Here is a 22,996-nt window from a genome sequence, read left to right as displayed (position 1 = left end):
TGTTATTTAGAGTTTTTAAAAAGATGTTTTCCTATAAAGGAATAGAAATAAAGGAAATGATAGCATCGGAAGTCTAAAAACAATCAGAAAATCTTTTTTTTTTTTTGTTTGTTTTCTCTACCAGGGAGGTGGATAAGGTTCTGTCCGGTCTGGAGATCCTCTCTAAAGTGTTTGATCAGCAGAGTGCTTTTATGGTCACTAAGATGATCCAACAGGTATGCTTCTTTATCTTTGTGTTCGTGTCGCTGTGGGTTCTTGTTTGATGAGAAGGAAAACAGGTTTCTGTGATGACATTGTTCAGATTATTAGCCTGCTGAGAGACTCATGGATACCCTGCTTTCTTAAAGCATCCATCATATATATTTTTTTTTATGTAAAATGGTCTACTGATTTAAAATTTTTACGTTGCCACAAACTCTCACAGGTTCCCAGGAGCTTTTGGCTAGAAATAATCACACACCGTCACAGATCCTGATGAATTCAGTTTTACCCCCCGCAGATTTACACGGGGGGGGGGGGGCATTTATGGGAGATGAGCATAATATGACTCAAGGCTTCTAATTCAGTTTAAGGTTTTTGAAGACACAATAGTACTAAAAGTAACAGAAAAGCCTTTCTGTAGGAGTTTTGTCGAATAATGAGGGTCACTTTACTCAACGATGTCAAACAAATTGCTAGGAGATTTTCCTCTCAGAGATTTTCCACATTAGTGGCTGAAATGCTGTGAGACTGAGATTTTATGAATGTGTATCAAGACACACAACCTTATTTTCTTATACTGTCGGACATTAAATCAGACTAAACCTTTCCTGTTTCCTGGTCAGTTAAGATAAACAAAACTTGACGGCAGAAAAATGAAAAGGATTTGTTGTGCTTTCTTCAAATTCTACAGTTTACACAAACTAAATGATTAAAGCAACACCTCAGTCCCATTGCCTCCTTGTGTGCCATAATGTAAAGAAATTAGGCATCAGATAATGAAAAGAATTACAGATCCCCAGAATCTGTGTCCGTCCTTCCGTACGGTTTCCAGATGCTTGAAGACGCCACGTTTATCTGTTCCAACAGCTGTTTTGTGTTATAAAGTATAAACAGCAATGAATTGCAGTGAAAAATCACTAGATATCAACTGACATCTTAAGTCTGTTTAAAAGATTTTGATGCAGCAGGCTAGAAAAGTTTGACTAAACTTTGGACGACGCTGATTGTTTTGACAATATGCCTCGTTCAACTGGATTGTGACTAGTTGTTTATCAACATCCAGTCTTTGGAGCGGTGAGTCAAACCACACGCAGAGGAGGGGAAAACGGTGACGACGTTACTAGCAAATAGTAAAAATGTTAGCTGGAGTAAGTCAGCAAGGTCACAGCGGTTTTTCTGTCGAGCGAATTAACCTTACCTTATCCTCCATTATAGCTCAATTAAAACCACAATCCACTTTTGATCTCGTGATGAAACAATTCAACCTCATAATCTGGAGTCTTAATGCTCCCCCGTCAAGATTTGAACACAAGCAAACTCTGGTTGCTGATCTAACTTTTTGCCTCGGACTCACGCCTGTAGATGATTTTATACAGACAAGATGCATCTGTGTTCTCCTGGACTAAATCATTTCTGTCTGACACAGAAACGGTCAAACTTGTGTTTTAATGACCTCATTTCAGCAGCCACTGTTCCTGTTAAACTGTCCTGCTTTAACATGGAGAATACGGTTTGCAGTTTAAAACGATCAGCTACAAATAGTTCTACATCATCATTAGTTTGTCTTAGTTTTGTGTTAAAAAAACCCAAAAAAAACCCCACTGATCTCGTGGGGGTTTTAATAGTTTTTCTTCTTCCTCCATCAGTCGGTGAATCAGGGAGGAGACCAGGAGCTGGAGAACTTGGTGACCAAGTTGGCCATTCTCAAAGATCTGCTGTCCTCCATTGAGAAGAAGGTAAACAAAGCAACGCGGAACTTAACTGTGAGCTTTAATCTTCACACACAATAGGTCCACTTCCTCTCTTCTCCTGTGACTCTGACTTTTTTTTTCCTGTCCACACACATGCACGCACACTCATGTTGTTATTTAAAGCCGTAGGGGTGGTCAAGAAAACCTCGTTCACATGATGGATCGTCCGTTTTTAACCTCTGGCCAACCGAGTTTCTAAGTGCAGCATCACAACTGCAAGGAGCTCCTTTTATTTAGGCATTTCAGCTCAACATTTTGAGGACAATTTAAGATGGAGTCAGGGTTACTTGGGAAACGCTGAGCCCAGGTTTGCACTTTACTTGTAAAGGTTCCTTTAGATTACACCTACTCTCTGTGAGTTGTGTGTCTGAAACCTCTCTGAATACTGAGTTTCACAATGGTGCAATAGTAACCACAAGACATGAATTAAAGGCAGTGGATTACAAGGCTTCTTGTTGAACATGACTGATGTTATCTTCAATGGGAAACCCCTTTAATTTGTCTGCTTAGCAAGCAGAAAGGCTTCCTCTGTTAAATTCAGCTGCAGAGGTCACCTCTGGATGAAGTTCATGCTAAGTTCATACTGAGCGTATTCTTCATAGTTCTTCTGCAAGAGAGTATCACAACCTCTTCTCGGGTTCTGACGTAAGCGAGGAAACAAAACGGGAGACGCTGAGTCTTAGCTTGGAAAGGAAACGACAGAAGTTTGTCACTCTTGTTCTCTGAGCTTCACTGGCAGCTCTACGAAGAGTCCTGCTGTTTCCAAGCTTCTTCTGTGGGGAGGCCATTGAGACTTTGGGACATTCAAAGCAGCAGAAATGTTTCTGGATCCTCCTCAATCAGTCCTGTGTTTGAGGCCTACAGACGAGTCCTTTGACAAATGAAATCCAATCAAATGAATCTAATTGGGGTATTAGGATATTCTTTTAATAGCTATAGCCTGACCTCTGACCATGTACCCCACAGTTATTCACTTCTTTGTCACTTTAAATCTCAGTAAAATACATAGACATTCACATGTAACTAGGGCTGAAACGATTCCTCGAATGATTCGAGTACCTCGATTACTAAAATTCCTCGAAGAAAATTTACCTGCCTCGAAGCTTCGTTAATTTATGTTTTATTAGTTAGCGCACCGTGTTCCGGCCGGGACTTCATTTGCGTTGCGCGGAGCTCTCACTTCCGCCTCTGAGTTGTTGACAAAAGCTAAGTCTCAGCGGCATAAAGTCCAATCTTCAAGATTGGCCCGTGGGGATTTTATTGATTGATGATAATGCCCGACTTTTTATCGTTTTTGGGGAACCAATAAGCATCCTTAAAATGACTGGGGGAATGCCTGGAGTACGGCAGCATTTCTCCTCCGGGGCTGCTGGTTGAAAGCGAACGGCGGGAAGAGCGCTGAGGTGAGCGGATAGACTGAACAGGGCGGGCGGCTGAGTAGCTGATGCTTACCGTGTAAATGTAGCTTTACCGACGAACCGCACAATAAATTTCATATCCCGGTCTGAAGAAACGGGTGGCGGAGCGCATCGTACATGGCTGGTAGATGAGTTTCTGAGTGTGACCAGTGAAGGTGTCGTAAATATCCCGTATTGCTTCCCGCCGTGTTCGTCCCCCGGTCTAACGGTTCGTCAGTCCGCTGGTCTATTTCCTCCCCTCCACCCCATCTTACGTTCTTCATTCGCCCTCTCCTCCCACTCCAGGCGGCATTTCCCGTATTTTCAAACCCAAAGCGTGACAGGTTAGGTGGCAAGGTGAGTTTAATTAATCTATTAAACTCACTGAAGATGAATACATAAACTAAAAGCTGGATTGTAGACATTTTTATAAGCACATTTGTGAGCCTGCCTCTTTGTTATTAAATTCAATATAATTTCAGATTTTTCTATAACTTTTCTTCTGGTTAACTTAGAAAGTGAGCTATTATTGTTACAGGTTAGTTTTCTAAACTACAATAAAGCAACTGTTAGGGATGCTCAAATATGAAAAATTGGACTGATATTGATATCTGATAGTAACACCTGTATTATGCCAGATTTACCAATATTTCATTTTATAATTCTTTTTATCCGATTACTCGATTAATCGTAAGAATAATCGATAGATTACTCGATTACTAAAATATTCGTTTACAACAGCCCTACATGTAACATAAACAAAATAAAAAAAAAAAAGTTCAAGGTTGTGAAACCTTTTTAGAAATAAACACACCTGCAGTTTCTAGAGCGTGTGGTGTAAAAGGCTGTATTCTGAACTTCCTGGGTCTGGTTTCCTCTCCCTCGTAAGGAGGCCCTTCGGCTGGCGCAGCAGGAGGAAATGGCCTCCAGTCCCGTCGAAGCTACATGTCCAGACTCATGTGATAATGCTGGCTTCTGCCTAAATCAGCCTTTAGGGAATGGGAAACGTAATCCTGCATTTGCATTCACTAAGGAAAAAAAAGCACAATGCCTAAGCACGTTTCTCCTCTTTTTTCTTTTTTTTCCCCCCCACTTCTTATTGTTCTCCGGTCGTTTCTCTCGCGCTCTTACTTTTAATTGTTTTTCCGACTTAACCTCCTCCCTCTCTTTCTGTTTTGTTCCCTCAGGCTCTGAAAGCTCTGCAGGACATGAGCTTGTCCTCGCCTTGCTCCCCTCCGCCTTTCTCCATGCGCCACAGCAAAGCCATTCCTGTGCAGGCCTTTGAGGTACCACCTACACATTAGCCAACCACAAACAGATTGATCTCATTTGTTCTCATCTCGCTGTATGATGATGATGATGATGATGATGGCATCCAGTGTTACGACAGAGGAGATCACTTAACTAAAGCAATGTTTGAAGGGATTAGTAGCAACGACTGTTGATTTAGTGTTTACCAAAACCTCTAAAGTCAAATTGTTCTTTGAATATAATGTATGTAACCTTAATTGGAAAATTATTACATTTGTCTCTTACGCTGTTACTTGCTGTGTTTCAGCATCTTTAGGTTTAAATTTAACCACTGACATGTGGTTCAGTGTGCCAGAAGGCAGACCGGACTTAAATTATGACTGAGCAGGACAGCTTGGGTGTTCTGTCAGTCACAAAATGTGTCAGCACAGCTGACGAATGCAGGGCGCCGAGAATGATCGTAACGCATTTCCTCTTGGCTCATCTTTGACGTTGCGTCGCCGTTTATTATTTTTGGCGCCGCTGCAATGGAGAGGATTTTCAAGGAAGTGAGAACACCGCTCTGTCCTAAATAAGATAAAGTTTGTAAAATTTAATCGGCTTAAATCAGAAATTTGAAGAGATAACCCGAAGGGATGCAAAACCATCTTCCTGAACAAGTCAGCGACTTTAAGTTAGATATCGCTATGGGGTGTTACCACGGAAACAGACTGGCTCACCAATTTTTGAGGTTTACTGTAGCGGCTGCTTTGAAACTGCTGCAGACGGTGAATGACTGTCAGAATCACCAACCAAAGCTAAATGGATTTTTATCCCTGTTAAAGTTTAAAGTTATGTTTGAGTGATTTGCACACAGGTGTGTTTGTTGATGACTGATCACAGGTGAAGCTGGATGTTTACCTGGCGGAGCTGACGAAGATAGGAAAGAGTCAGAAATACACTTTGTCTGTGGATGTGGAGGGAGGGCGGCTGGTGGTGATGAAGAAGGTGAAGGACAACCAGGAGGACTGGACCACCTTCACACACGACAAAAGTAAGAACCTCTTTACATTTAAACGGCTTAATATTCAGAATAAGCATGCTGACTGAAGTATGTGTGTTTCTGTTTCTATTTCCTACCCAGAGCATCATTTGTATCTGAGATTTTTTTTTTTTATTCCTATTAGCGACGTAGCATTCGCACAATTTCAAACTTTCAATTGGAGAAAATTGGGTTTGTCTGTGTCCTCTCAGTAGAAACCAGATGTTTACACACACCGCACAAAAGACACAAAACCATTTTTTGCTACTGTGACGTTGTTTTTTTCTGTTGGGATTACTATATCCTGCTTTATCCAGGAAGAGCAAATAAAAAGGACAGAAAGCAGTTTTGCCTCAGAGTGTTTTCTGCCACAAACATGTTGGATTTTTTCAAATGTGGTCGATGTTTTGTGCACTAAACAAGATTTAGCCCATCCCTAACCATCTGTCTGCTGCTCCTCTTGTCTGTCTCCCACCAGTCCGTCAGCTGATCAAGTCCCAGAGGGTTCAGAACAAGCTGGGTATTGTGTTTGAGAAGGAGAAGGACAAGAGTCAGAGGAAAGACTTCATCTTTGCCAGCGCCAAGGTTTGTACATGCATGCAGTGGTTGGGCATAACACCCTGTCCTCTGAAAGATGAAGTGAATAACTCTAACAACGACGAAAAAAGTACATGGCACACCAAAAGCCATTGAGTTGGGCCTCCTTTATTTTTTATTATGACGGGGATTAACTGCGGTATCCTTTCATTAAGCTTCCACAAAGAATCAGATAAATCAAAGTACCTTACTTGGGGTTAAGGTCTGGACTCTGTGGTGTCCAGTCCATGTGTGAAGATGATGTCTAATGCTCCCTGAACCACTGCGTGGTCTTATCTGCTCAGCCTGCCGTCCTCGTCGCTGTGGAACATCAGACCACATGACCTTCTTTCTTTGCTCGAGAGTCCAATCTTTATTCTTTCTCACAAAGTTTATTATTTATTTAACTTCATTTACCAATAGTTTCCTTAAAGCTACACAGCGGTTTGTTACAAACCCTTCAGTTTCCTTCACATGGTTTTGTAGAAATGCTCTTTCCTGCACACAAAGCCGTGAAATCTAGTGCTTCTTTAGTCATTTAATTTTACTACACGTTTAACCAATCGTTCAAGATTTTTTTCTGCATTACGTTTATGAAGATATCGGTTCCCCACTTTCCTCCAGTTTTTATGGATGTTTTGGATCAGTTCTTAGCCCAGTTTTATAGCATCGGGAATCTTTTTATTTGTGTTCTTTCGCGTGGTAAATTCCAATAATTTTGTCCCTCTGAAACAGATGAACATATTTTCCTCGACCACAGCATGTGCCTTCTGACTTGTTGTTTTAAGTAATAAGATTTAACTCGTTGCATCAGTGGAGGTTACATAACTTGTGACCAGCTGAAACATAATAATCCCTGTGGTGATTTTTTTACTTTTTTGGACAGGCGGTGTATTTAGCCACCTTGATTTTCCTTTTTTTTTTTCTTTTTTTTTTTCCTTTACTTTTGGAAGTTTCAAATCACAAACAAACTTTGATATAAAATACAATCTTCAAATTTATATTTGACAGAGAATAATCTTAAAAAATAATAATTTATGTTAAACACTGCTAAGGATAACTGTAATGGCTTTAGTAAAATATAAATAAGTGAAGATGGGATATGAAACAAATATATAAATCTGTCATATGTCAGTATCGTATTTGTTCAGCAAAAAGTAGATACTCCATGTGTTGAATAATTGACTTTATAAAAATAATTAAGAGAATTTTTCCCACATTTGCATTAATCTGGATGAACTTCTGTTCTCTGATGATTTTTTTTTTTTTTTTTCAGAAGCGGGAGGCATTTTGCCAGCTGCTGCAGCTCATGAAGAACAAACATTCCAACCAGGATGAGCCTGATATGATTTCCGTCTTTATAGGCACCTGGAATATGGGTCAGGAACATAAAAGCACGCGATATACATTTCCAAAGTGTGACGAGTTTTAATCCAACAGGCAGACTTGCTCTTTGCATTCAGGCTCGGTACCGTCACCTAAATCTGTGGCTTCCTGGGTGCTGTGCCGCGGCCTGGGGAAAACTCTGGACGAGATGACCGTCACCATCCCCCATGACCTTTACGTGTTCGGGTCGCAGGAGAACTCGGTGTGTGATCGGGAGTGGGTGGAGTCGCTCCGAGCCGTGCTGAAGGAGCAGACGGAGCTGGATTACAAACCGGTGAAGAAAATATTTATTTCCACCTCAAATCTCTTCAAATTAGGAAGTGACTAAAAAGAAAACAAAAATAGAAATGTCTGAGGAGAAGTTTGAAAAAAGCTGATTTAGGACTGGGCTCTCTTAGTTTAGTCTAAATGCAGAAATGATCACCGCAGGTTCCTTATCGTTGTTGCTTCTGCAGATCGCCGTGCAGACGCTGTGGAGCATAAAACTTGCTGTGTTGGTGAAACCTGAACATGAAAACAGGATCAGCCATGTGGGGATGTCCAGTGTTAAGACAGGAATCGCTAACACACTGGGTAACAATGACACGACTTTAACTGGTTATCAATATTATTCATTATTATGTCATCAGTTTGGAAACTCAAACTCTCAAAAAGTTTTAAAAACAAGGTATTAAGTTCATTTTCTGTTCGGTCTTCCATAACATTGTGTGCTTAATTTTTTTTTGTCCAGGCAACAAAGGAGCGGTCGGCGTGTCGTTCATGTTCAACGGGACGTCGTTTGGATTCGTCAACTGTCACCTGACGTCGGGCAATGAGAAGATTGCTAGGTACCAAGTATCATCTCTCTATTTTTAAAACACATTTTCACCACATGGATGATTCTGAAGGTTGAAAACCAGGATAGAAATGAAGAGTCTGATTATTATTTACCCCCCATGCGAAGGAGCTCCTCACCTTGCATCTGAGTCCCAGCCTTGCTACAGGAGGCTAATTTCAGCCATTTATATCTTTTTTTTTTTTTGAATAAAATATACTATTAGATCTGTACAATCGATGTTACTGAATATTAAAGAAAGACTTTGTCATAAATGATTAGGAATCATTTCTGACAAATTTGATATTTTATTTTGATTCTATAAGTTAACAGTTGTTGGCTAAATCTATTTGGCTCCTTTAAAGATAATAATTAAGATATTTTAAGCTCATTAGCTGCTACTATTCATTCTGTCCAGTCAGTATCCTGATTTTCACAGTAATAAAAACACAATCAACCTCGGGTAGGATAATCCGTCCTATCATTATCATCACCATTACTGACACCCAGTGGACGTAAGTGGAATAGTTTTTCTGTTGGTTCATCAGATAACTAATGGAAACAGTGAAGCAACCACAGGGTTTCAGGTTAGTTGATGAGAATTTGGGTTGAAACATGGAGTCAGGCTGAATGTGATGCCTTTCCATATCTCTTTGTTTTAATACTATTATTAGTACTTGATAGTATGGTCTTCAGTCTAAGTCATCAAATTGCTTCTTATATTAACTTAAAAATTATTTATTTTAAGTTAATAATTTAATTTGTGTAAAAGCCCTTTTTTCTCTCTTATTTTTCTGCTTTATCTCTTCTCAATGGTCATCCAACAACTGTTTGACCTTTTCCAGGAGGAACCAGAACTATCTGGACATCCTGCGGCTGCTGTCTTTGGGAGACAAACAGCTGAGCTCCTTTGACATCTCGCTGCGCTTTACACATTTGTTTTGGCTTGGCGACCTCAACTACAGACTGGATATGGACATTCAGGTGAGTTAAAACAAACTCCACTCGATCGATGGCGCGAAACATCGTTTCTGATCCATTTCTGTCCCCGTTGTTTGTGCGTTTCTTGCAGGAAATTTTAAATTACATTAACAGGAAGGAATTTGAGCCTCTGCTCAAAGTGGACCAGCTCAACCTGGAGAGAGAGAAGAATAAAGTGTTTTTACGCTTTGGTTAGTGTCACTCATCAGGCATTTATTGTTTGCGCTGTTTCCAGGAGCTGAAATCTCACCGCAGTCAAAATGTTTCTGTCCTTAACAGAATTTCAGTGGCCTCGTAAATCAGCCTAAGCTATGACTCACATTTACCAAAAGCACCTGCCCATCCTTTTAAATAGTTCACTAAAACCACAGGTTTCCTTTTCAGTTAGAGCAAGCGAGAGAGAAACCAGAGGAAAAAGAGGGATAGGCTGTAAATACACTTATTTTGAAGGTTAGCTGTTTTTAAAAGTATCCTCCGCCCAGAAATTTCAGTCTTTTTGTTTAAAAAGTTTGAAAAAAAAATACTATTAAAAGTTAGAATATCTGATTACTTGTTGTAGCCTTTTGTAAAAAAAAAATCAAAAACAAAACAACTAAGGAATTATGTCTAATTATATTAAAAGGCTTTGTTTATTTATGAATCCTTTTTGGGCTTTTAAAATGCAGGAACTAAATGTTCTGCGTATTCCCGGTTCACACACACCACGTACAAATCATGTACCACGTAAGCACCTTTTTAGTCAGGAACTGGATGCAAGCTTTTTGCGCTAAAGTGAGATAGCAGCTTTAAAAACAACTGAATTTTCAGACTTTTAGGGATGTACAGTCAGAATAATACCAGTAGATCTACTAAAATGAAAAGCATGTGTTTTTTTACGTTTACAGAAAAATAATCCTTTTTCATTTTGTGTGCAGCCGAGGAAGAGATCTCGTTCCCCCCCACTTACCGTTACGAGCGAGGCTCCAGGGACACGTACGTGTGGCAGAAGCAGAAAGCTACGGGGGTGAGTTCAGGATTTAAAACATCACAGCCTCCCTCTGACCTGCACCGATCTACGTTTCCTCTTTCTGAGAGTCCGAAGGAGAAGTCAGCTTCTGTGTTGTTCTGTAGATGAGGACCAACGTGCCGTCGTGGTGCGACCGGATCCTCTGGAAGTCATATCCAGAAACGCACATTGTTTGCAACTCCTATGGTGAGACAGATAGAAGATGGTAAAATGGGTTCTGGGCTTGAAAATGCTTTTGGGTGCATTTTGAATGCTAACTGTGGCCGTTTTCCAGGCTGTACGGACGATATTGTGACCAGTGACCATTCCCCGGTGTTTGGTACATTTGAGGTTGGAGTGACATCTCAGTTTGTCTCCAAGAAAGGTAAATGCTTAAAATCACATCTGTCAGCAGAGCCAAGGGCTTGGATTTGAAATATTTACAGTACCTCGCAAAAGTATTTATACTTCTGGACTTTGACTGGGTCATTCTAGAGTGAGGTTAGGACTCTTGGTGAACTGCAAACAGGACTTGGTGCACGACTCATCAGATTTTTACAGTTTCTCTCACCCGAGTTGCTTAACACTTAATAATCATGCGACTCCGTTAAAGGAGTTGGTTGCTCCCAGTTTCATTTGGGTGGATCAAAGGGATGGAAACTGAATGCAAAGGCACGCCACACTTTTCAGATTGAAATTTGGAGCACATGCTAAAAACCAGGGAAGTTTTGCACTTCCTTGTTGTGGTTTATCATGTGATTCCAATAAAACACTTTAAAGTTTCTCATAACATGACAAAATGTTACGTTTAAGGACCATACATGTGCTTGCTAATTTCATGTCTGCCGTGGTTTCCCTACAGCCACCGCCTCCGCTCTCGTGTTTTTAATCTCACTCTTTCCACCCTTTCTCACCTCTTCTGCCCCCTTCTCTCGTCTCCATTTCTGTCTTCCTCTGTAGGTCTGCCAAAGTCTTCGGAGCAGGCCTACATCGAGTTTGAGAGCATTGAGGCCATTGTGAAGACGGCAAGCCGGACTAAGTTCTTCATAGAGTTTTACTCCACCTGCCTGGAAGGTGAGTCAGAGGTTTCTGGATCCGCTCAGCGATTCTAAATCCTACGCTGGACTGCAGCTCAGACCTTCTTTTTGCACAAAAAAAAAAAATTTTATGAACTCACCATTGTTCTTTTTGCACCCCTATCCTGCCCTCCCCTTTTTCCCCTCCCTAAATTCAGACAGTCAGTATTCCTCTCAGCCAGCATCCGTTTATTAGCTGCATGCTCACCGTTGTCACATGTAAATGAACCGTCTCGCTCCTCTTTCTCCCTCCCCACCTCGTTCCCCTCGTCCGCCCGCGCTCTGCTCCACGTTCCTCTGCATTTTTAGAGTTCAAGAAGAGCTACGAGAACGACAGCCAGAGCAGCGACAATGTGAACTTCCTGCGTGTGGGCTGGTCCAACAAGCAGCTCACCACGCTCAAACCGCTCCTGTCGGAAATCGAGTACCTGCAGGACCAACACTTGCTGCTGACCGTCAAATCGGTGGACGGATACGAGTCCTACGGTAGGAGCAGGACTCTGCGATGTTAAATGAGGAGGGGAGTGTGTCGCAGCCCTAATGACCGTCTGTGTGCGTTTGTTGGTAGGAGAGTGTGTGTTGGCCCTTAAGTCGATGATTGGCAGCACAGCCCAGCAGTTCCACACCTACTTGTCCCACCGAGGAGAAGAAACGGGAAACATCCGCGGGTCCATGAGGGTCAGGGTCCCAGCTGAACGGATGGGCACCAGGGAGCGACTGTATGGTAATGGGACAGTGTTTGGATCACAGGCAGATGTAGGCAGGGAGATCAAATATAAGCCAATAAAAATCTCTAATATTTCACCTTTTTGACCTCTAAAAGTTCATTTAGATTTACCAAAGACTTTGCTGTTTGTCAGGTTTAATTGGACCCTTTCGTTTCAGAGTGGATCAGCGTGGACCAAGACGAGACAAGCGGACCCAAAGGGAAATCCACCATGGTGTCCAGAGTGGGACACGAGTATGTGAAGTCAGTACAACCCAACCCGCCGTTTCCTCCCGCGCAGCGTCACTGCTTACCGATACCGAAACTAACACGGGCTAGCTCATAAAACCCACACAGACGTCTCTCTGATCCGGGAACGACCCGAGCAGAGAGTTTTCTATGCGAGGAAACCGACAGGAATTGTTGAGCTCAGTGACCAGGCTGCCGGTTATTAGCAATAGTAACCTGGAAACAACGTGTCCGTCCTGTTTTGAAGCATTTTGACAGGAAAGGAACAGCGTCACAAATAGAGACTGAACTGTGAAATGTTTACCACTCTGCAAATAAACCGTTTAGTCCTACAGATTTAATTGGGCTTACAGATGCCGTCAAAGTTGAGATGCATAATGATGGACTTAATGCCTCATGCATGCAATGGTTGTGGACCCTTCAACACTTCTGAAATAACCTGTACTCCTATCACCTGCTTTTTAATGCTAGTAGTTGGACATTCTTGTAATTTTTAAAGTAGATCTTTTAGTTGATAATTGCAGTTTTACACAACATAACATCCTGCAAGAATGAAGACAGTTTCTGTGCTGAGGAGTTTCAAACTGATTATCAGCCAATCAGAGCTGAGGATTTATGACGAGAGAGGAAACAAATCCAGGGAGTCAACAGCTCAATGACTGAAATTTAAACATTTGACTATATGTTTTTTTTAACAGAGTTATTTAGTTTGAAAAATGATGTGTAGAATATATTTTGATTTCTGAATGGCTTGGTCAGCAGCCTGAGGCCCCTTTTTTGGATCTGCATGCTGAATTGTTTTGACTGGTTTGTGGTGCAGACAGTCCGTGGTTCGTAAACAGCTGGGAGAGCTGGGGAAGGTCAACGAGGAGGGAGAAAAAAACTGCAAGGAGGAAAACGCCGCAAGGTACGAACTCACGAGAGACGCTCGTATTCATAACACAAAACCTAACCGAGCAGCAGATGAACCGTAAGGAGAGATTAAAATGTTGGATGTTTTTGATTCTGTCTGTGTTGTAAAGGTCCAAACAGGACACGCCAGACGGCGAGTCGTCGATCGGCAAAAACAGCTTCAACAACCCGGCCTACTACATCCTGGAGGGCGTTCCCCACCCGTCGGCTGCTGAGCTCCTCTCCTCTCCTACCTCTCCGACCGCCCCGCCCGTTAAAGCCCCGCCTCCCTCGGCCGGGGCTCGAACCAAACCTCCTCCTGCAACCTCCGGACCCGCTCACTCCCGCAGAACTGTTGTGGCGGGTCACCCGGCCCGCGGAGTCAGTGAGGAGAGCTCCTCGGAGGACGACGGCGGCGGCGCCCTGGCCGGCGCTCAAGGCGGAGGCATCGGAGGAACAGTCGGGAGCACCCTGAATCGCCCGCCTCCCGACTTCCCCCCTCCTCCTCTCCCTAAGGGAGCCCTGGAGACGGCGGTGGCGGAGGCCCAGCTCAGCAAGCCTCGCTCGCTCTACCCGGACCTGGCCGAGGTCAGGATCCCGCCAGCCGGTCCCGCAGGGCCTCTGGTCATGGGGGACGGTTTCAGGCGAGGGGCGGCCGGGGCGTTGGACGATCAGTCGTGCTCTGTGCTGCAGATGGCAAAGACTCTGAGCGAGAGCGAGTTCCCTGGACAACCGCCCCGCGCTCCCTCGGCGCCACCCCCGGTTCGAGCGCCAACCATTGGCATCCTAGATGCCTGCCGCACCTTCCCGCCCAGGAACCCCATCCCAGAGAGCATAGCAGAGGACATGCCAGAGGAGGTGAGACTAGTGTTTCCCAGCCTCTAACAGATTTGCCTCCAGGTTCTCGATGTATTTAGCTCCACCCATCTTCTCATCGGCTTGCCTGTCTCTGGCAAAGACAGGCATCCCCACAGCATGATGCTTCCACCACCCAGATCAGCTTCTTCTACATGTTTGCTGTGTGCAGTCGTCTTTCAGCAATGGTTCCGTTTAGTTGGTTCATCACATAAAGCCCAACGAGATACGTGGATGTTTGTGGTTGTAACTTTCAGTACTTTTCAAGGAATTGTTAACTGGAGGTGGGCATTTGTCGTATCGTTTATCATTTATTGTGATGAATTTGTCATCATAAATTCACTAATGTTTAAAAATAAAACTGTCCCTATTGTCAGGATTGTTAGTTTTACTAATTCCCCCAATGCTTCTTCAATAATAGCATGAACAAATATGAATGTATTCGATAATATGATTAAATGCTGTGTGCAGTTTAATGATGTAAATCTTACTTCTTGATGTGACTGGTGTCCTTGAGATGCGCATTTCAAATAGGAATGTTTTTCAAAATCAGTATTTGTGTGTCACTAATTCACATCCAGCCTCAAAAAAGAAGCAAGAAATAGTTGTTGTCGTCGGATGCGATTCGCTGATGCTGCATTTCTCCTGTCCAGGCGCTGTGGGGCAGCAGCAGCTCATCTTTGTCTGTGGGAGAGTCGTCGGTGGGGGAGTGGCTGCAGAGACTGGGCCTGGAGAGATACGAGCAGGGGCTCCTGCACAACGGCTGGGACGATCTGGAGTTCCTCAGGTAGCCATCGTCACAAACACACACCGCCTGGGTTTGTGTTGATGCTGTGGCGGACTGGAACGAAAGACCCCGGGCAGCAAGTGACCACGTAGTTTGCAGGAAAAGCCCCTTAAAGATAGAAGCTCCACGTATTTTATCTTTTAATCTTCACATATTTTTTTACTGGTGACAGTTATAACAAAAATACATGACGCTTTCATGTCATAACTGCGAATGAATGATTTGAAAAGCGGAAAGCTATAAATGTCATATTAATGTTTGGCTTTTAATGATACATTTTGTGTGTTTTAGGGGTGATTTAACCAAACGATGTGCAACTTTTGTCTTAAGATTTTAAAGCATGTGCAGTAATTTTGACGCTCAATGTTCAAACATCCACGTGCACCTCTACTGATATTTGGATAAATGTCTTTCAGCAGGTTTGCACTGGGACCTCAACTGGTTTGTAGACATCAGCAAACTTCTGGTTGAACATTTAGCTATTCCGATTACCAGAAGCAGTTGTGTTTATTTAAATCTCTGTTTTTAATCTTGAACATTCTGACTCAAACCCAGTGATGAATCGAAGCTGGTTGGGATGTTTATGCTCAAGCCTTTTATGAACTGGAAGCTGCTGAACCAACTGGCTCAAAATCAAAACCGTCGATGTGTTATGATCAAACGATACAAATGTTTATCTGTTTGGGGGTGAAAAAAATGCTAGATGAATGTTTGGAGAGGTAAAGATAAAGCTTTCAGACCTGCGTTACTTGTTAAGCATGGCGGTGGATTCATAATGCTCTGGGATTTTCACTTGCTCTGAAATGAAGCACCGCCTCCAAATTATTCAGCTTCTCATCCGAAACTTGGACACAGTCGTTTGTTCCAGAAGGACAGCGATCAGAACTGGTTTTCAATTGGCTAAAGCAAAGTTTTAACTTTATTGGAAATTTATTGAACAAGGGGTCTGTTTGAGAAAACTAATTTAATTTAGTTCTACTGATTCTGTCAAATATCCAGCCGGAACCTCATTGACGGTTATGAAAACATGTTGTTTCCCTTTTACTTGTTTCATCCTAATTTTATTCACGTTGTTTTGTTTTTTTGTTTGTTTTTTTATATCTTATATGGATTAACCAAACACCACTACATATTGAAAATTGTGCACTCAGTCCTATGTTTTTGTGTGTAAGTGCCCCCAAAAAGGAGCAGCTTAAGATTTTCCACTCGTCATTTTCTCTGTTTCCAGTGACATCACTGAGGAGGACCTGGAGGAGGCCGGGGTGCTGGATCCCGCTCACAAGCAGATCCTGCTGGAGAGCCTCAGACAGCAGCAGCAGCAGAAATGAGCTGCTGCAGACTGGACTTTGACCCGTCCAAACCGGCGTGGGGCCACACCGGCTCCCACGCGGCCGGCTCTCAGCCAAACCGACCCGATCCGAGCTGGAACCTGCTAACTGATGCCAGTCAGTGCCTTCTGAGAGAAAATTGCACTCCATTTGTACTTTCGAGAACATTTGCTGACCCAACGTCCTCTTTCATTTGTACTGTATGAGTGGTGTTGTTGTTATAGACGTGGCCTTATTTAATCATTTCAGTCCTCGGAGCATCACTACCGAACCCCTCGCTGTAAATGCAATGTTTTGTTTTGTTGTTTTTTTTTTACAGAGTTACAAAGGTAAAACTGATGCGTGGGGAGGTGCAATCTGTGTTGTGACATCAGATCTGGCCTGCAGCTGCAAGATATTTAAAGCACATTTCTTTTTCTTTTTTTTTTTGTTTGAGAACTGGATTCTTTGAGGATTCGTTCAAATTGGGCACATTTGAGAATTTCAAAGCCTAATTTTTGGAAATCACAGTTGGATGAGCGTTTGAAGGTTCTGTGACGTGGACGAACGGCGTGCAGCGGCAGAAAGGAAGCTAGCTAGGTGAATTTTGATTGATCTGAGCTAACTTTTTCACATCAGATCATGTATATTGTAATGATGTCTGGGCTGCAGTTTATTTGGTTTGTGGCCGGTAGTGAGTGTCGTTGCATGTATTTATGTTTATTTTTTATTATAAAGGGAATTTCCAGCTAACCAAATTGATCCATTTAAAGCTGGAACTGTGTATTTTCACCTTGATGCAGCATTTTTGTCATACTGTTCTTGCACGACTGACGCCGTCATTTTGACAATACTGGAAAGAAGTTCCTTATGGCGTAAATGTTTTATTTACCCACAGGCGCTGATATGCAAGTTCACAATCCCTGTAAAAGTGAGCAAGGCTATGCATTTCAAGTCATGAGTGCTGCACCGAGCTCTCATGAGACTGAATATTACATCTTTTATTTAAGCCTCAATTTTCTGAGCCTGCATTTGTGTCATTAGTGTTAGATTTTTATTTGTTTCATTTCATGTTTGAAATGCCACAGCGTTCAGGGAGTTGGTTAACACAGCCGAGTGTAATTACAGGAACAGATTTAATAAACCATCACCCTGCTGATTGTGTCGTCCTATGGTTAAGAGCTGGTTATATGGTTTCATTCTCATAATCTCAGATGTCTCTGTATTTTAGGGCCACATTTTGTACTCGTGGGAATTGTTCCCCTCGAACACATTGCACATACTTGTGCTCCCTAGTTTGCCCAGCAGGTGGTGCTGTTTCTCGCTGAAACGGCCTCTATAGACGCTAATCCTTGAAATAAGTTTTTACACGTTAGCCAGCGGTTTTCCTTTGACCTCTTTAGTTTTAAGTAACGCGCTACACTATTTTTATAGAATCACACTATGCTATTTATTAACAGCTTAGAGTGAAAGAATGTTTGAAGGAAAACTTTAAATGAGTCCTCAGATGTAGAAAGCAGTCATTTGTCTGTAAGAAAAGTTTCCCAGTTCGTTGTTCCCAGTGTTCTTCTTCCACATATTTCAAACAGCCAAACCACAAAGCAAAAATGTCATTTAAATGTGTCTAATCCTTTCAGTGTTCTCAGAGATGTGTTTCATGTTTGTGTGTGTGTGTGTGTGTGTGTGTGTGTGTGTGTGTGTGCGTGCGTGCGTGCGTGCGTGCGTGTGTGAAATGGAGACTTAACCGTGTTATTTTTTTCCTCGTACACTCCAGTTATATGTAGCCTTGTGTTTTGGTCGTATTAAGTTAATGTAAATTGTTCATCCCTGTTTTTGTTGTTTTTTTCCAATAAAACTCTAATAGTTTTCCTTTTTGTCACAGGGTTACTGTTTTTTTTGTTGTTGTTGTCTCATCTGTTTGACAGTACGTGTTTTCAATTTCAGGAGATTCAGTCTAATACAATGTCGTAACACCTTATTTTGTCACAAGCAAGAAACCAGATCATGAGATGTGTCAGGTAGTGCCTTCATAATGTAGATTTATTAGAATATTCAGAGTAGTGCTGTAACTTCTCATACGACAGAGCTTCACATGTTCCTGTGAGACAGATGCTCTGCAGTGGAAAAAAAAAAGGTGGGACAACTATCTAATATTTATATTACTATCTACAGAATTTACAGCCACTCAAAGATGTGTGAAAAATATTAATAAATACATGTTTGTTTGTTTTTTTTCATTCTGAGGAATGCATGAAAAAGCCCAAAACTGAGGCATTAAGGGACAAAACAGAACATTTAATGAGGGTTTAGAACAAGTAATTCCGGTTTGGTCTGAAAAGTTGATTGAAGCAGGTGGAGGGAAGGGGAAGCAACCTCTTCAGTCTTAAGTGAGGGACTGATTGCATTGCTTTACCATCAGCAGAACAGATCAGTTATGCAGTCAGACCCATAAATTTGCAAGCTTAAACTACAAATTTGACTCAAAAACCCGCACCCTTTTGAGATTCACCAAAGTGGCAACTGTTTTCTGAGACGTCCGGACTCGATGCGCCGCACACGGACGGGGGAATGAGCTGATCTGGGGAGGCGTCTGGTCTGAACCCACCAGCTCTAATTGGATTTTGAAGCACCCCCGCTCCACTTGGCAAAGAGAGATTTGGGGCCAATTAAAAAAAAAAAAAAAAAAGTCTGTGTATCTAGTTGTGCTTGAGGGTAAAGGTTTGCTTTGTTTCCTCAGCAAAGATGGGTGATGTTTGGATTTCTGCTTTTAGGTCGTACCTGACCTCCATACTTCATCAGAGCTGCTGCAGAGTGTGGGAATGTGAGTATGCAACAAAAACAGAGAAGATGCAAGGAGGCGTTCAGGAGACCGCTTGAACGCCTGCAGAGTTCAATGTCATTAAATAGAGAAAGTCTTGGGAATCTGTCCACACCCAGGTTGATTCTATACAGCTTCATAACACGCCTTGACTACCAGACTTGGTATTCTCTGGCCTCCGACGAGAACTTGATGGGCATCTTTTGTTTCTCCACTAAAAAGAAAAGAAAAAAGTTTGAAGCTCTTATCTGTTCCTGATTGGTCCTCGTCTTCTCCCCCTCTTTTTTTTTCTTTTTATTTTATTTTTTTACCTCAGAACAGATTTGTCTTGATGGCAGGATTGGGTTTTCTGTGGAAGGACGACAGGACTCCAGCGAAAGGCCCGGTCATACTGTCCGCCGGCTGCCAGGCCTTCAGAATCTCCTGAGTCTGAGCAGCCGGCTGGGCCACAGCCGGATTGGACGGCCCCAGGCTGGACCAGCTGGGGGGCTTCAGACCCTGGAGGACCGGGGAGCTGGAGGTGTTGGTGTAGCCGCTGTTGGTGGGGGCCGGGCTGGGGCTCAGGCTGGCGGGGCTCCCCAGGTTCCCGTTGGCCGAGCCGGGCAGGGAAGCGGTGCTGTCGGGTGTGGGGCTGCAGGTGGACTCCTTGGACTCGTCGTCATCTGACGAAGATCTTGTTTCTCCACCTTTCTTCCCCCCAGAGCTGCTGCTGCTGTTGCTGCCCGTGTTGCCACCAGAGCTGTTGGCCTTGGCATTGGCTGCCCGCTCCTGCTTGCGGAACTTGGCACGCCTGTTCTGGAACCACACCTGTAGACACACACACACACACACACACACACACACACACACACACACACACACACACACACACACACACACACAGGAACCTTTAGGAGGGACGGACGGAAGCAGGTGGACATGCAATAGCAGCCACCAAGTGAGGAGGAGGAGAGGCCAACCCTCCATCCGCACGCATTTATGCATAAAAAAATATTTATTAATATGAAACCAAGAAGATTAAGTTTTAGTGAGGTGCACAACTTTTGTTTAATTATCATAAAACTCCTCAATTTTAGTAATCATTTTTGCGTCTCACCTCCAATAATCATTAGAGGCCCCAATAACCCAACTATTTAAGGAACTTTCTGGAGGTGCACCATGCAGAAGAACACATAGAAAAGCCTGTTTCCCGCACCTGGACCCGGGCCTCGGTCAGATCTATTTTCAGCGCCAGCTCCTCTCGAGTGTAGATGTCCGGGTAGTGCGTCTCGGCGAAGACTCGCTCCAGCTCCTTTAGCTGGGAGCTGGTGAAGGTGGTCCGGATGCGCCGCTGCTTCCTCTTCTCGTTCAGTCCAGAAGGGTCCGAGAAGAACTTGTAAGGGACTGAAAGGGAGTAAGAATTGGTTCGGTTTTTTTTTTTTTTTTTTTTAATGGAGCAAACACAATTTGCGTATGATCGGAATTTCAATGCGCGAAGGAAGACGGTGCGTAAAAAGGCAGGGTCGCTCTGAATCCGGATATTTTTAATTAATAAAAATTTAATTAAATATTCAAAAAGATATATTTTTTTCTATATTGAAAAATAATTTTCCTTTTTATTCGGGAAAATACTTACATTACTGCATATGTTTAGCATCTTGTTTTTTTTAATTCAGCAAATGTTCATTGAGATTTGAGAATTAACATACCGATTTATAAATATTTGAGAGGTTATAGTATTTAATGTAAAAATGAAACTGATATTCATTCAGATACAGTGCAAAATGCCGTAATTTTAGTTTATGCCTAAATTAGGCATATTATTAACAACAACAATATAATTGTTATTAACAATAATAATAATAAACAGTCCAAAACAGATTAAATAATATTCGTATTGCCTCGTTGTTCTTGCAAATCTCGTGCTGAGAACGGAATAATTGGTTATATTCAATTAAAATACAGTTATCATTTGTGTTATAGTTGAGAAAGTCCAGTTCTTGAGTTCTTAAAAATAGCATTTATTTATTTTTTTTTTTTTTGACATTGTTCAAATCAAGTGAATATTTAAAATAGTTGCAGCTTTCTAACTTGTCCCTCTTGGCTGTAAAACAATAAGGCTTCAGAGCAGAGCAAAGCAGCCGTTTCCTACCGGAGGAGTACGGTGTGGGCTGGTGCTCCCGCAGGGCTCCCAGCGTGCAGCTGGCCGTGCTCAGCGGCGTGCAGCCCGGGTTGGAGAACGGCCCGCTCCGGATCGGGTTGTACTGGAAGGAGCTGGCCTGGCTGCAGGAGCTGAAGTCCGCGTAGGCCGACGCTTCCATGGCCGCCATGCAGGAGTCGTAGGAGTTCAGGTAGGAGTAATCCATCTTATACATGGAGGAGAGCCGGTGCAGACACCGGTCCGCGGCTTTCACGCAGCTGCTGCTCGTTTCTCGGCGGTAACGGCGTGTCGGACTTGGGCTTTTCTATCCAGAATCTCCGAACTTTCCCTCCCTCAAACTCTTTTAGTTTGTATATCTCTGTGTGGAAGGGTTCCCTTAGGTAATCCAGATGTTTTCTTTGCCCCCTCTCTCTCTCTCTCTCTCTTTCTCTCTCCCTCTCTCTCCTCCTTCACTTCCTCTGTCTGTGAGTGTCTTCAGCTCTCGTCTCCTCTCCGCGCTGCGCTCCGTTTGACGGCACGCTGCGGCTCGCGCGGTGCTTATAATAAACTCGGTAGGGCGCGAGACAATAGCGAAGCGGTGGTCTTGTTTCCATGACAATGCCACCAGTGAGTGAGCGTGGAAACGGACTGCCCCTCCACCTCCTCTTCCCCATCCCACCAAAGATCATTGCACCGCCCACGCGGTCCACGGCGTTAGTTAAACCACCGTTCTACAAAAAACTGGTTTCCCCCCCACCCCCCGATCAAATCGCTTACAAAGCCCCTGCTTCCTTTACCGGACGTATCTAGCTAATTCTGCTGGAGTTAACTTTTCCAGCTCAGCCCAGATGTGACGAGAATTAACCATCATTCTCACGTTCCCATTAAATCGCGTTAATTTAGCGTGTAATAAATAACCAGTTCAGTTCAGTTTATCCGTGTAGCATAATTTCGGTTCATTTTATAAAGACAAACAGGTTCGACTCATTTCTGGGAAATATATATTAAATCAACTCAATGTCATCTAACCATACGGTGAGATTTAAATTCAGTTAGATGTATCCCAATTCGATCCAAGTTATAATGGAATTTAGTCAAATTCAATTCAGTTCATTTACAATTTGTAGTAAATCATATAGCTGGAAGCCTAAGGACTGTTGCATCGAGACACTGATATATGAATATCTCCATGAGAATTTCATTAAAAAAATTAAAATTATGTTGCTAAAATGATCTTAGGAATTTAGAAAATGTTGTTTTTTTTTGACGTTTTAGACATCATAAACTATTCTTGAGGCCTTTTCTCCCATTTGTTGTCCATCGGGACAAACTTAGCATAAATATAATTTTTTTTTTTTAATGTATACTTCGGTCATAATCGTTCCAGTTACAATCTTTTTTTTTTTTTTTTTTTTTAATTTAATATGACTATAATAATTATTTTCCCTATGCGCATAATTCCTTTAAGACAGCAAGGCCCCGTGATTCTCAAAAAGCTGGACAGTTCCTCTGCGTCTCCAACTGATGCGCAGGAGCAGCCGCAGCTCCTCCACCCGAGTCTTTATGTGAGGGAAAACGTCCAGATGTGACGGTGATTGGCGAGATTAAAAGCTCTGATTTGATTCCGATCACTTTTTACCGACATGTCACCAGAGTGCGCGTCAGTTTGATGTATCGGACCGGAGAGGTGTGTGTGTCGGGGGGGGCGGGGGGGGGGGGAATGCAGCGGCTACGGAAACAAGAGAGCGCGGCGCGGCGCGGCGCGACGCGTCGGGCTAACCATAAACGCATTGACGCTTCATAAATTGGTTTAAGTTTATTGTAC

The 22,996-nt window shown here is 42.9% G+C and overlaps 2 protein-coding genes across 2 annotated transcripts in view; one reads left to right on the top strand and one right to left on the bottom strand.

Annotated features, from left to right (window-relative positions):
* Nucleotides 1-18,103, top strand: part of inppl1a (inositol polyphosphate phosphatase-like 1a) — a 34,403-nt gene extending 16,300 nt beyond the window's left edge. The window contains exons 6-27 of the mRNA XM_015003652.2: nt 125-215; nt 1,848-1,937; nt 4,537-4,635; nt 5,483-5,633; nt 6,100-6,206; nt 7,474-7,576; nt 7,661-7,857; nt 8,039-8,156; nt 8,314-8,410; nt 9,243-9,381; nt 9,470-9,569; nt 10,293-10,381; nt 10,489-10,570; nt 10,659-10,748; nt 11,324-11,437; nt 11,749-11,925; nt 12,008-12,163; nt 12,325-12,409; nt 13,215-13,301; nt 13,417-14,143; nt 14,794-14,927; nt 16,156-18,103. Coding sequence (XP_014859138.2) covers nt 125-215; nt 1,848-1,937; nt 4,537-4,635; nt 5,483-5,633; nt 6,100-6,206; nt 7,474-7,576; nt 7,661-7,857; nt 8,039-8,156; nt 8,314-8,410; nt 9,243-9,381; nt 9,470-9,569; nt 10,293-10,381; nt 10,489-10,570; nt 10,659-10,748; nt 11,324-11,437; nt 11,749-11,925; nt 12,008-12,163; nt 12,325-12,409; nt 13,215-13,301; nt 13,417-14,143; nt 14,794-14,927; nt 16,156-16,255 — 3,133 coding nt within the window. The 3' untranslated portion in view covers nt 16,256-18,103. The remainder of the gene's footprint in view (nt 1-124; nt 216-1,847; nt 1,938-4,536; nt 4,636-5,482; nt 5,634-6,099; nt 6,207-7,473; nt 7,577-7,660; nt 7,858-8,038; nt 8,157-8,313; nt 8,411-9,242; nt 9,382-9,469; nt 9,570-10,292; nt 10,382-10,488; nt 10,571-10,658; nt 10,749-11,323; nt 11,438-11,748; nt 11,926-12,007; nt 12,164-12,324; nt 12,410-13,214; nt 13,302-13,416; nt 14,144-14,793; nt 14,928-16,155) is intronic.
* A 273-nt stretch (nt 18,104-18,376) lies between these two features.
* phox2a (paired like homeobox 2A) lies at nt 18,377-21,917 on the bottom strand. Its single transcript, XM_015003654.2, has 3 exons — nt 21,184-21,917; nt 20,248-20,435; nt 18,377-19,859 (listed from the first exon to the last, which is right to left on the bottom strand). The coding sequence occupies exons 1-3, from the start codon at nt 21,404-21,406 to the stop codon at nt 19,365-19,367; spliced, it is 906 nt and encodes a 301-aa protein (XP_014859140.1). The 5' UTR covers nt 21,407-21,917; the 3' UTR covers nt 18,377-19,364.
* Nucleotides 21,918-22,996: the final 1,079 nt, after the last annotated feature.

The sequence above is a fragment of the Poecilia mexicana genome, unplaced genomic scaffold, assembly GCF_051168715.1.
Source record: "Poecilia mexicana isolate PSO_F unplaced genomic scaffold, ASM5116871v1 scaffold_13, whole genome shotgun sequence".
Taxonomy (NCBI): domain Eukaryota; kingdom Metazoa; phylum Chordata; class Actinopteri; order Cyprinodontiformes; family Poeciliidae; genus Poecilia; species Poecilia mexicana.
The sequence above is the reverse complement of the archived record's forward strand: the minus strand, read 5'-3'. Positions and strand labels throughout refer to the sequence as shown.

Excerpts from the sequence above, each read along its gene's own strand:
- phox2a (XM_015003654.2), bottom strand. The coding sequence starts at position 21,406 with ATGTATAAGATGGATTACTCCTACCTGAACTCCTACGACTCCTGCATG. Across the intron at positions 20,436-21,183 it reads GCCCACACCGTACTCCTCCG|TCCCTTACAAGTTCTTCTCG; the intron begins GTAGGAAACGGC and ends ACTCCCTTTCAG. Across the intron at positions 19,860-20,247 it reads TGACCGAGGCCCGGGTCCAG|GTGTGGTTCCAGAACAGGCG; the intron begins GTGCGGGAAACA and ends GTGTGTCTACAG.